General features: G+C 35.6%; 1 protein-coding gene, 2 long non-coding RNA genes and 1 other non-coding gene across 4 annotated transcripts; all 4 read right to left on the bottom strand.

Annotated features, from left to right (window-relative positions):
- Positions 1–5,109: 5,109 nt before the first annotated feature.
- On the bottom strand, positions 5,110–5,252 carry LOC147524145 (small nucleolar RNA snoR137). Its single transcript, XR_015206382.1, has one exon. It is a non-coding gene; the product is annotated as a small nucleolar RNA snoR137 (small nucleolar RNA).
- LOC147524146 (uncharacterized) lies at positions 5,127–5,920 on the bottom strand. The gene is made up of 2 exons (XR_015196885.1): positions 5,782–5,920; positions 5,127–5,694 (listed from the first exon to the last, which is right to left on the bottom strand). It is a non-coding gene; the product is annotated as an uncharacterized LOC147524146 (long non-coding RNA).
- Positions 5,921–9,137: 3,217 nt separating this feature from the next.
- Positions 9,138–10,724, bottom strand: LOC147524147 (uncharacterized). Its single transcript, XR_015196886.1, has 3 exons — positions 10,389–10,724; positions 9,348–9,522; positions 9,138–9,255 (listed from the first exon to the last, which is right to left on the bottom strand). It is a non-coding gene; the product is annotated as an uncharacterized LOC147524147 (long non-coding RNA).
- A 981-nt stretch (positions 10,725–11,705) lies between these two features.
- On the bottom strand, positions 11,706–12,961 carry LOC147524148 (K(+) efflux antiporter 5-like). Its single transcript, XM_086563022.1, has 5 exons — positions 12,888–12,961; positions 12,725–12,807; positions 12,565–12,626; positions 12,251–12,326; positions 11,706–12,136 (listed from the first exon to the last, which is right to left on the bottom strand). Coding segments are annotated over exons 1-5 (453 nt in total). The 5' UTR covers positions 12,889–12,961; the 3' UTR covers positions 11,706–11,905.
- Between the last annotated feature and the right edge of the window lie 4 nt (positions 12,962–12,965).

Genomic DNA, 12,965 nt, shown 5'->3' on the forward strand with positions numbered 1-12,965 from the left:
GCCGGCGGTAATGATTTTACCGCTAAATCACCATAAATCTAATAAAATTATTATACAAGCTAGATCGATTTTAAGATAATTCCATCTGAAAATTACAGTTAATATCCTAAACCACAAAGTGAAGAGGCTATCTCAATTTGATCCCTTAGTTTCCAAGTACTTATACACCATAATCGCTGCTCATTTCATTATTTCGCTTATTTTTTCAATAAAAATATAGCCCGATTCGAAAATTTGCCACTAACTTCAAAAATCTAAGAAAACTATTATACAAGTTAGATCGAGTTTAAGATAATTCTATTTGAAAATTAAGGATTAATATCCTAAACCACAAAGTGAAGAGGTTATCTCAATTCAATCCCTTAGTTTCCAAGTATTTATGCACCATAATCCTCATTAATTATTTCAATTTATTTTTAATAAAAATCTATTACGATTCGAAAATTTGCCACTAAATTATCATAAATCTAATAAAACTATTATACAAGCTAGATCAAGTTTGAGATAATTATATTTAAAAATTATGGATTAATATCCTAAACCACAAAGTGAAGAGGCTATTTCAATTTGATCCCTTAGTTCCCAAGTACTTATACATTATAATCGCTGCTCATTAACGTATTTTGGTTTATTTTCAATAAAAATATATTCTGATTCGAAAATTTGTATGTGACATTTTGTAAAGCCTTTTAAGCACACAAAATATTTAATAGATCCCGGGCGTATGCCCGGGTCCAAAATCTAGTCGACTACTATATCGAGGACCATTAATACTGAGTAGTTGAGAATGCTCCTAGGCACCTACGTAAGCCATTTTTTTTTTCTAAGACTGACACATCAGATTTTTCATAAAAAAAAGAATTCTACTATCTTTTTTGCCGATTTCAATTGTCCGTAATCCAAAATAGATAAAAACCTCTCTCCAGAATTATACAAAACACTAAAAAAAAAATTCATCTCTTCAAACCCTCTCTCTTAATATTCTCTTCTTCCAAAAATTAAACTAAAAATGATAGAGTGATGTCAAAATTAAATGTCAGCTTCGTCATCATCAACTCCCTATTGATTAGTTCAAGCTATTTTTGAGGAGTTAGAGAGATGTTTGGATTTAGGAAATCTTGATTTATTTCGGCAATTATTTATCATGGCTTTGATCTTCAAACCTTCAAACAATCTCTATCACTCCTTCCTCGAAACTCAACTTCTCATTTACTTGAGAACACCATCTTTCTACACTCCAATATCCTGCTTCCGGCTTCCCAAAAATCAAACCCAAAGCTCGGATGACAAGTTCATTATCGTTGGTGGTTCCAAGCTATTTGGTCATGTTCACATTAGCGGGTCGAAGAACTTCGGCATTGGCGGTTCTTGCGGAACTCTTTGTTGTTAAAATTCAAAACTTCATAACATTCCTAATGTTTCTGATGATATTAGTTCTCGAATCATTAGGGGTTGAAGTCGATGTATATAATGGAGAGGTAACGGTTGATACCCATGGATTAACAAGAGCCATGTCGCGGACCGCTGGGAAGATTCGATTTGGGTTTTTGTTGGTGGCCCGTTGCTTGCTTTCGATTTGGTGAGGCAATGGTTGCACTCCACGGTGGTTGTGACATTGGGGCTCAACTTATCAACATATCGTCCGAGGATTCTTCTTGCGCTTGAGCTCTTTGTTGAAATGAGGTGATATTCTTCAATTCCTTCAATTCTCTTGCTAAATACCCTTTAGTAACAAGGAGTAACAACTTAATTATCTCTACAGTTGGTGCAAAATCTAAACTCACTCCTAGAAGAACCAAAAATAAAAAAAGAACTTGGATTTCTTGATCGTCCAATTCTAATCCATTTGATTCCGACTTCGGACTCGATGCTAAGAAAACCTTTTACTCCTACAAGACGTACTTCTTGAACCTTTAGTCTTGCCGAATCTTAACAATTGCTTTTAGTGATGGCCAGAGGAAGTTTCTACAGATTAGTTATGCTTGAAAACAAATACAAGAATGACTTCCGTGATTACGGAGGATTTGAGAATCGAGGCGTGTAGGAACCGGAGGGCTATGCCACGTCAAAGTGAGGAGACAACAAAAGTGTCGATAGTTGCACGAAGATTCTTGGGATATTCGAGATGATGCTACTAAGACTTTGATCACCTTGCATCAAGTAGGGTGAGCAAATCACAAGGACTCATGAGGCATTGCTAACATTGATCGGGATCTCGGTCGGGTATGGCTATTTGTCCCATTTGTCTTTTGTATTTTGCCTTGTGGATGGTGAATATAAATAGCGTTGTGAATTTGTGTGTTTTGGGGTGGGGGTGAGGGTTGAAGCGAGAATATCTGCTTGCTAAACATCTGGCGATATCTTTTTTTTCTTAAGAACTTACTTAAAATTGTCTAAGAAAGTTAAATTTGATATAACCGAACCAAAACATCATTTTTGTGACAACATTTAACAATGTATTGCTGTTTAGCTATTATAAGATCTTCAAGTAATGAGTTTTCAGTAAAGATTGTGAACTATGCGTGTGGAGCATTAAGTATATCCATTAGCTTTGGGAATAGGGTCATTTGACCTTTTGGTGGTGATTGAGTGTTTGCCATTAATGTCTCAGCTTGACCTTTGCCTTCGCATGCTCGATATACTAGAGTACTTATCCCACACTACTACACTGTATAGAGATCCAATTTTATTTTTATTTTTTGGATTCTTAGTTGCGCTTTTAGTTATTGGATAACTTAGTTGCGTGTTTCAGGGTGAGAAGCTATTGGGACGTCTTGGTGGTATGTTTTCTAAAACATGGAAGCCTAAGAAGACTAAAGCAATTAAAGGGCCAATAATTACGAGGGTAATTATCGATCACATTCAATCTTTGGACTTTACTAGTTGGAAAAGTTTCTCTTTGCTTACCCCAATACCGTGTTGGGTTGCAGATGATTCATTTAAAAGAAGGGGGAAATCACTTGGAGCAAAGGGAGAAGTTGGGATGGCATCGGTTCTAAGGGAAGATCAAACCCTCGAAACCGGCATCCGAACCCACAACCGCATCTACTGAGAAAGTTGAGGTACATCTTGGCGTTGAAAGTAAAACTCACGAGATAGTGTGGAGGAGAAAGTAGAGAGTGAGGTGGAGATGGAATCTGCTCAATCTGAATCTGCAAATGACTAGATAAGCCCCGATTTGAATGTAATGTTGATGGGGAGATAAAGTCCGGAGAGCAAGACACATTAGATTTAGGAGTTGTGATGTGAAATAATGAGGACTCGCAGATCTATGCCTATTGAAATTGTTGAAAGCAATAGATTAGAAACAAATTTAGAGTGGTATCAAGAAGTGGAGAATCCGATGAGGATATCTCGTGGAAGAACCTTTAGGCTGCTCCGCCAAAGGAGCAAGGCCTCGATTGGAAATAGACTCCTCTCTTGTAGATAATACACAACTAGAACTAGAATCTATCGATTCTATTTATCGGGCGAGTGATGATAATGGGGATTTGAGTGGAAGGTCGGATGTGACTGATGAAGAGGCTAAGGAAGATGGTGACCGTTCTTATGTTTTTATCGATGGAGGAATTCTCTTGATGGGATTGTTTGGATTTTTGGGATTGTTTTTGGTGTATTTTCGCCATGTGAGGGTAGATGATATTAATGATGTTCAAGACTTCTACTACTTCGTCAAGTCCGAGAACAAGCCAACCGAGAACCATCTTCTTTTTGGATCACGTGGAGGTCCCGTTGCTCTTTTTTAACTATGGGGTGTGTGGATATTTGAATACGGTTAACATATGATGTTTCAAAGGAAAGCATGGGCTGACCCAACAATCCATTTAAGGCCACTGAAGATGGATACCAGCCATAAGCTTATGAATTTTTCTCTCGTGATGAAGCATCTCGCGGTAAGTGAAGGCAGAAATTATACCACCACCTAGGCAACCGAGTTGTAGCGTGAAGTGACAAACTAACTTCCAACCTACTTACTGAGGGAATTGATGCTTTGTGATTCTACCGATGTTGAGTAGCCACAAACCATCACACCTAGATGACGAGTGTGTGGGAGGCATTACGACTACACACTTGGCCACAATTGCCGCAATGTATGGTGGGAAAATCCATGCTACGTTGAAAAAACCGGCAGGGAGACAAAAAAAAGAGCCTATGGCAGTTGCACCACCAAAGATGAGATTGTGGTTCCTGCCGTGGTCCAGTGGACGACTGATTAAGATTAGGATTGGAGTGGCAAGAAATATACCAGCGGTGTGAATGAGTAATTGCTAACCTTTATTGGTACCTGAAATTGGATCCGTCTATTTCAACTATATTGTTGTATTGCTATATGAATTGAAGTAACAATACGTGAATGTTGTTGCTTGGCTTTTGTTTGTTCAGCACGATGGTTTTTCATCTTATTTACATTATTATTGACATAGAGGAAATTGTGTTCTTGACTTTTTTACATTTTGATAGTCTACTGTCTATACTGCAAGAAAGTTTTCATTCAAGTTCTGTTTTTATATTTCATATGAGCAACCTTGATTTGTTTACTGGTGCACTACCGTAGCCCTTAAGTGCGTTGATTACATATGCTCCACATTCTTTAGTACAGATATTAATGTACTAAGCCCGGTAATTCCGTAAAAATATATTAAATATTATATAGATTTAAATGGTACTCATACAAAGAAGAATTATAATGTGGAATATTGAGTTCACCATTATGAAGCAACAACTTCAGCCACAACAACCAAATCACTACATAAAACTAAGTTGAGCATCAACTACGTATAAGTAAACGCTTAGTAGTTGTTTCTTCAATTGAATGTAGCAGATCAGTCAGCTATGCTCAAAATTAAACTTTGTTCTTTACACTTTGGTTGATGCATCCGTCATAAGAGAAATTCCTGACAAACGAAATGCCTATCAAAACCGAATCCTACATTAATAATGAACCTTGCTGTTGATTGAGGCAAAGAGACTGAGAGTGATGGCCATGTTTTTGTCTGCCCATGGGTTTTTGTCTATTCCTAAAGGAAACAACATCTTCTCTTGTAAAACTCTGCAAAATGTTTCTTATCATCCCTTAAAATGAAAAATATCAAATGCTAAAAAATAGACTATTGTACCAGAAGACAGGTAACAAAGTGCAATACAAAATACACAATGTTGTTTAATAATGGTAATAAATATCAATATATGCTATGGAAACTTGAATCATCCTTCATTGTATTTTACATAGGAGATCACCATTGTGAAGCAACAACATCACTAAAAATAATTAAAATGTGAAAATGTCAGAGCAGACCACTTAACAACTACAGAAAAATAGATGCCTTGTAGTTGTTTCTTCAATTGAATGAAGACTTTTATAGTGTGATATGCACAAAGTAAAACTTGTTTATATACGCTTTCGTTGACACGTTCATCATGATTGAAATTCCACAAGAACGCAACGCCTATCAAAAGCAATAATTCCTCAATGACTAAAAAATAACTACAACATGGTCTCATTAACTCTCTTGGATCATTAGCTAATTTCCCGTTCACACATTCCTCGTACCAAATAATATCCTACGTTGATTTTTCTCATCTAATGTTAATAGATTTCTTGCATTGTTTCTAATCCTACTCAATGCATATATATATAGTTCTCTTTTTGAACGTAAACCATTTTTCGTAGGGGCTTCTTAAATGTGTTTCCATCTGTCAAAAAAGAAATATAGAAATGAGATTAAACATGAAACGTTGCAAAAGTATAAAACAAAGAGAGAAAAAGAGATTGAGATTTACAGTTACGGTAGTGACTGACGTTGACCATGATGTTGTTTTTGGTTGTGCTTTGTTTTGAGATTTCCCCAGGAGTGAGAGAGTTGAGGAGGCCGGAGGGAGTGTGAGACAGTGAGAGGCTAATTTGGTTTTTATAATAAAGAGAAAACCCTACTTGTTATTGTTAGTTTTTTGTGAGAAACGGGCTAGGTTAAGGTTTTATGGGCTCAAGGGGCGTGGTAGGGCTGTCAATTGGCTTCAATAACCGACCCGAACCAAATGATAAAAAACGGTTTGGGTTTTAGTAATTTGGTTTGTTATTCATGACCCGAAACCAAACCGGACCGAATTGATAAGATATTGGTTTGGTTTCAACCTTTCGGGTTTTCTCTCCACCGAACCGATAAGATGACATTTTTGTAATATTTATAATTAATTTTTTATATGTTTATTAATTGTGTGGTTGAAATTAATTGATTTAATTTAGAATTTAATTAATTTAATAGTTTTCAGTTCGGGTTGGTTTGATTCAATTTCGGATGACATATAATATTAGCATTTCAGTTTGGTTTAAGGTTCCCAAGTTTCTTATCAGTTCTGGTCGGGTTTTCCATAACCCCACCCAAATTGAGCGTGGGTAATCCTGGTTCGTTTGGTTGGTAGTGAAATTGAGGCTCGTATGTTAAAGTAAGGCCCAAAATATCGCCGATATATATCGTTTTTTTGGTACACCGACATGGATATATTTGATATATCTCAACCGAATATTGAATATTTTTTTCCTGATATATATCGTAATTTCCGATATAACGATATATATCAACCGATATATATGATATATATGATATAAATTGTTGACTTTGACCGATATTATTGATTTTGACTAAATATTGTTGACTTTGACCGATATATTGACAATATTTCCGATATAATCAATAATATTTCTGATATATCGACATACAAAACAAAATTTTGACTGGTCAACAAAAAATAGATATCTCCGATATTTCCGAACGGTCTTTTGGTACATCAAAATATTCACCGAATTCGATATTTTGGGCCTTGTGTTAAAGGCCTAAATTTCGTCCTGCAATGGAATCCGTATCTCCAAATCTCCAATACATACACAATACTAGCCATTTGGCCCGGCTTATGGCCGGACTTGCTACATAGATAGCTAATGACTCAAAAGCTTAAAATCCACTTGAATAAATAATATATGTATATTGATAACTAATGATTCATTGTTTATAATATACTAGCATAAGTGCACGTGCCTTGCACGTGACAAATACCCATCCATTGCCAAAATGTTCGTACCACTTTATCACCCGAAGACTTGCCGACTGTCAGATTATCAAAAATAAAAAGTAAAAAAACGGAAGACCCGTCAAAGCAAATTGACCCTAAAGCATGAAGTGCAAAAGATGTTCATCTTTGATTGGCAGTGTGAAAAATGTTGACAACATATTTAAATCATTAAACAAACTAAACAAAAGTTAATTGGTACCGAAAGTTAATACACAATTGCTATATTGTGACAACAATCAACGATTTAATGACATTTATTTACATTTGGAATTGTATACCTAGAAATTATGAAAATAAGTAAACTTGTAACAACTCTTTAGTTACCTAGATGTATATACAATTTTACAATTTATATAAAAGATATATTTGAGAGCAGAATCTCAAGTCTCAACACACATTTTACAATGAAACATTCAATACAAAAGCAATGAAACATTCAATACAAAAGCAGTGTAATCTCCAACATTGTGACCATGTCTTTGTAGCTGCCCCAAACCTGCAACATAATTACTATGAATTAGTTGGATTACAAAGTAAGATAAACCATGAATATTTACTGACAGCTACAAAAGTGTGCATGTTAGGGTGATTATCAACTCTATATATATATCCAATCACATCATTACAAATCAAGTAATTACACATAAGAATCACATCATTATTGTTGTTCCAGGTCGTGACTTAGCCAGGTTAGTTATACATCACAGTAGGAGTGCCATCACTGCCTCCATACACACACGTTGGGATTATTATGCGTAACTCACTGGCAGATTTGATTTTAAAAGCAACTAAGCCAACGCGTCAAAAACAAAGCTCATACTAACAACTTCCGCTTCCAGTGTGAGGTACCCATAGAGAGCATTTCCCTAGGAGGGAAAAGTAACTATGATCAAACTCAACATAGGAGACAATGGTTTTATCGTACACATGACATTTGGTTGCTCATGTGTTGATTACAGAATTCAGACTTGCTGCATTAGCAATCACACCATATAATCAAATGTGGTAACTTGAACAGCAAACAGCTCAAGGCCAATTCAATACAGTGGCCAACTGGAAGCAATTGGTTTAGTTCATCGACATTTGGACAGCTAAGATTTAAGTATGCCCGCACTCATTAATACCTCTATCTCATTGTTCCACACCCCACAAAAAATTTAGTCTTAAAGAGCGATATAAAGAACGGTGCTGAAGAAAAACCTTCAAATAAAGAATTACAACCAACAATATTTAAAAGTAATAAAATCTTAGTAGATTGGAAATGAAACAATGGAAGAAATAGGGTATCATGAACAAACAAAATTTGGGACAAAGAATAAAATAAATTAAAAATATTACCTGTTGATATGAATGAGAGAATCTGAAAATTGAAGAAGCATAAACCTTAGGTGTGGCGTCATGAATCTGAAACCTAATCAAATGGAACCCATAAAAGTGCTACAGTAACAACGCAACACAATCCTAAAGCTTTTGCAAAACCAACTGCTTGTTATTATATAAATCTATAGCAAAATCAGTTCGTAGTTTTTGCACTAAGGGCTCGTATACGAATGTTCCTTTTTTATAATCATTGAAACTAAAAAAAGTCTCGCTAAATAAAGCTTGGATGTCCAAAGCAATTATATGCCAACAAAATAAAAAGTTAATCTATCAAAGGCAACTATGCAAATAAAAAAGATTATAGACAGGGAAAAAAGAAGTAAGACCTACAAATTTAAAAAGTAATTTTTCTACTCCATTTTCTTCTCTCCGTCCTATTGATTTTGTATGCATTTCCGCCTACCATGGCAACTTCATAGCCTCTTGATCATAGCACCTACATCGGGGAGATAAAGCGGAGCAACCATTGGTTACTCCAAGTGACAACTTATTTATAATTATATGCATTGATACACTTTATCATTTTTAAAATTAACAATTACAAAAGCTAAAGTTGGTGCTCACAATGAACTTGAAACAAATCTCCAATTTAGAATAACATACACATAAGAATACCACAATTGTCATGTAGATAGAGTAGGCAAAAATATATAAAGGGTCAAGAAGATGATTAAAATCCAAAAACAATTACCTGATTTTGGTTATGTTCTATTTCGAAAGCACATAAACTCCAATACATTTGTAGCCAATCAGAGAAAGTTTAAAGGAGTTTCCAGAGTCATTGTGTGCCTGACATTCCGTAAAGACCTGCATTAAGATCCAGATTAGACAACTGAATGTATGTACAATACAAAACGGAAGGAAAAAAAAAACCTAAAAAAGAAGAGTATATATATTACATGCATGCAGCAAATGAGACTACTTGTGCCCCCTGGTGAAAATAGAGGTATCAAAGCAGGATTATGCTCGCTTGCAATGAGTGGCAAAAGTGTACGCAATCACCATATGTATCGTAACCCGCTTGGCCTGAATGGCAAATGTGAATTTTGTAGAGTTCCATGCATTAACCATTAGCTGCATAAGATCACAACTCAGAAAGTTGCTAAATCATTATAAACAACCCTTGTAAAGTCACAATGAAATTTAGTATCATAGATTGATGAATTAAATTCAGCATAAACAACAACTTGAAAGAAAGGAGATGGGACAATGAACTCGTATGCAATGTACGCTTATTTAGCTACAAGAACATAAGTAGTCCAAACAATATATATTCAGGATTGTCTCCATCGGGCCTCGCTCATTTTCACTGAGGAATTGATACAAAAGCTCATACATAAATATAGGAAGAAACAAAAAACCGTCAGGGAACAAAGTTTGGTTAGGGAACAAAAAATTAGCTGATCATTGTATATTTAGAACAATGATCACTTTCCTTGGGTTTCAGAATTTCAAATTTATTATTAAGCAATATTGCCACTTTTAAGCTATTGAAGTCCCGGTCTCGTGTATCCAAACAGACCAGACAAAGACAAAGCGAGAACAACCTTGTCTGGCTAAGTTTTTGTTCCCTGATCATTATTCACATAATGAGCAAAGGTTGATCATTATTCACGTAAGCAACAAAATATGTGAACACTATATGTTACTTAGGAAGTCCAATCCAAAGTTTTATGACTTGGAAAATATCATATGCATACATATATTGTTAACTTATGATAGATCTAACAAAAAGAAACACACAAATTTATCAATAACAAATTAACCTAAGTCAATTAAATGGCGAATACTCACATTTAAATGTAAGCGTGGTTTCTGAAAACACTTTATATGTTTTCTTTTTCAAATCTTATTTCGCTAATATTATTCTGTTTTCTATTTTTGAAATAAAATGTACAATTAATATAAACTGATGATTAGTCTGAGAGAAAAGTCCATACCTCCTTTGCAAGTCCTATCACGTACAAACTACTCTCTCTTTGATCACCTTCGCGAGAGTTATTGAAGCGCCCTACTAAATCATTCATTTGCTTACTCCCAGTTGTAATACACAAACTTGTTGGCTCATCTGGTAATGTCCAGCTGCCCATGACCTCACTCTGATATTCTTCGACTCAAGACACTTGAGTGATTTCCTCATTTCAATTGAAGTTGCACGCTTACTCTCATAATTGTCTACATAAGCTACATAAGCTCTACATAAGCTACATAATTGTCTACATAAGCTACATAATTGTCTACATAAGCTCTATGCCCACTCTCCAAATTGATAGAAGAACCTTTGTCATTCCACGATTACGCGTTTGCATTGTGTTACGCGACCTAACAAATCATCAAGTTCTCTTCACGAAAGCTATAGCGATCTTCGTCTTGAAGTTCCACCAAACTCCTCCACCAATGCTCCCTTTACATTATGTATTTTGAATTCAACTTGTTTACTCGAGTTATTTCTTCCATCTGCAGCAGGTATCGCATCCAACACCTCAAACTGTGTAGAATTTTGAGTTATCGCAACAGTATCAGATGCCTCCACAGTGAGAGCATTAGAATCATTTTTTGGTTGCAAGGTCACATCCAAAGGGTTTATTAATGCTAAGAGATCCAGTTCTCTTTCCTTAATTTGATGCTTAAAAATAGATATTGCAAGAAACAGAAGAAACAAAATGTATAGTTATAATTAAAGAAAGTTACCCAAGTTGGAACAATCCTTGAAATGAACATTCGAAGTGTAGACCGTAAAAAAGGAAAAATCATAAGATAAATTATATGATTATTTAGAACACAACTAAAGTTAACCAGAAAAGAGAATAACTTGCGTACCTTATGGATTTATCATACGGTAAGTAGGGTGATCTACCTCTCCTCTCTACCTCTCCGAAAAAGTTTTTTTTTTTCTTCTAGTCAGATCACGAATCTGTATTGTGTCGGTGTCGACACGACACGGGACACACAGGAAATATTAGCGTACCCATGCAACACAGCTCTACAGTCACCAAAATTCACATAGTCTTAACTCACAAACATGCAGGCCTGCTATAAACACATCACTTAAAATGTGAAAACACTTTAAGCAAAATGTATACACAGTCACAATGTTATGAAAGCAGTCTCTCAACACGGATGATAGGAAATAAGCATATTGTCATTTGTCGGGATCCTCAAATCCCAGACATGTGATTCAAGGAGCCAAATTAATTATCAAAGTCCCTCCTCCTCAAATGAAGGAATTCCCACCAAGAAGAAAGCTTCATGATACACTCAAAGGATATAATATCAACTTCAAAGTTTCATATAACTTCCTGATATACGCTTCTACCCTCTAAAATTATTAGGTAGGGAATGATATTGGACTCGAGACTGAGAGGAAAGGGGTGGCTGAAGCTGTAAACTTCTTGCCTTGTTACCCGTTCTTTATGTTCCTTTTCACTTTGTTCACTTTTAAATACCGGTTTATTGATCAATAGAAGAATAGAAAAACACACAAGTATATGTATGCACTTGTGAGTATCATTGTCACCAACCAAAATAAGGACACCGACAACCATGATCTTACAAAACATGTAATGTGAACATACTCAATTACAAAATCTATGAGACAATATCTGCAACATACATGTACCATTTCACTGATGTAACTGAAACCTCCTGGTCCAATCATATAACCAGCAAGTAGGTAACCAACAATAACCTAGCAGACAAATCCACAATAAATACAACAATGTAAATATAGATTGTAACAAAATCCAGGTGCAGATGAAAGACCAAACACTAAGCCGTCGCTTAAGGCTACAAGGGTACTAACCGGTTGTCCCACAAAGGAAAAGGTGATTCCACCAATTGTGGCAGAAACAATTACAACGACCAAGTCTGAAATCAGCCTAGAGTGACAGAGTTAAGTAAGATTCAGAACCGAACCCTAACTTCATTCGCAGCATTACTAAGACATGGGCATAAAAATGAATAAATGATACGCATGCACGAACAGGCACAGCAGTGCAGTCTGTATGCCTAACACGCATCGCATGTGTGAACAGAAAGAGAGAGAGATAATATGACTTTAATACTTTCTGAGTAACAAAAAAATAAATTATCAGAAGACATTGAAAATGGACAGACCTTAAATCTACTTGGAGCACTGGATACTTTGATTTCTTGTTGGAAATCACAAATACATTGTCCTATAATGAAGTAAACACATAAAAACAAATCAAAAGGTGTAATAAGGTGATGTTCGGACTGTTAGAGAGAAACAAAATTTCTACCAAGTTCTACACACCTTCTTATCTATCAAGGTTGTCGTGTCATCAGAATCTTCATTTTCAAGTGAAAACACATCCTGGAATTGAAATGGTCGTGCCACTGCAAGAAACACATTACTATGACAGTCAATCAATCAATATATTTCTTAGCCACCAATCGAGTTCCAAGGGTTCTCATACTTTTTCTCTAGAGTATCGTTCTTTTTTGGCTTCTCATGAGTAACCTTGGCAGCTGTCTCCAACACGGCCTGTGATACA

Source organism: Coptis chinensis, chromosome 1 (genome assembly GCF_015680905.1).
Source record: "Coptis chinensis isolate HL-2020 chromosome 1, ASM1568090v1, whole genome shotgun sequence".
Taxonomy (NCBI): domain Eukaryota; kingdom Viridiplantae; phylum Streptophyta; class Magnoliopsida; order Ranunculales; family Ranunculaceae; genus Coptis; species Coptis chinensis.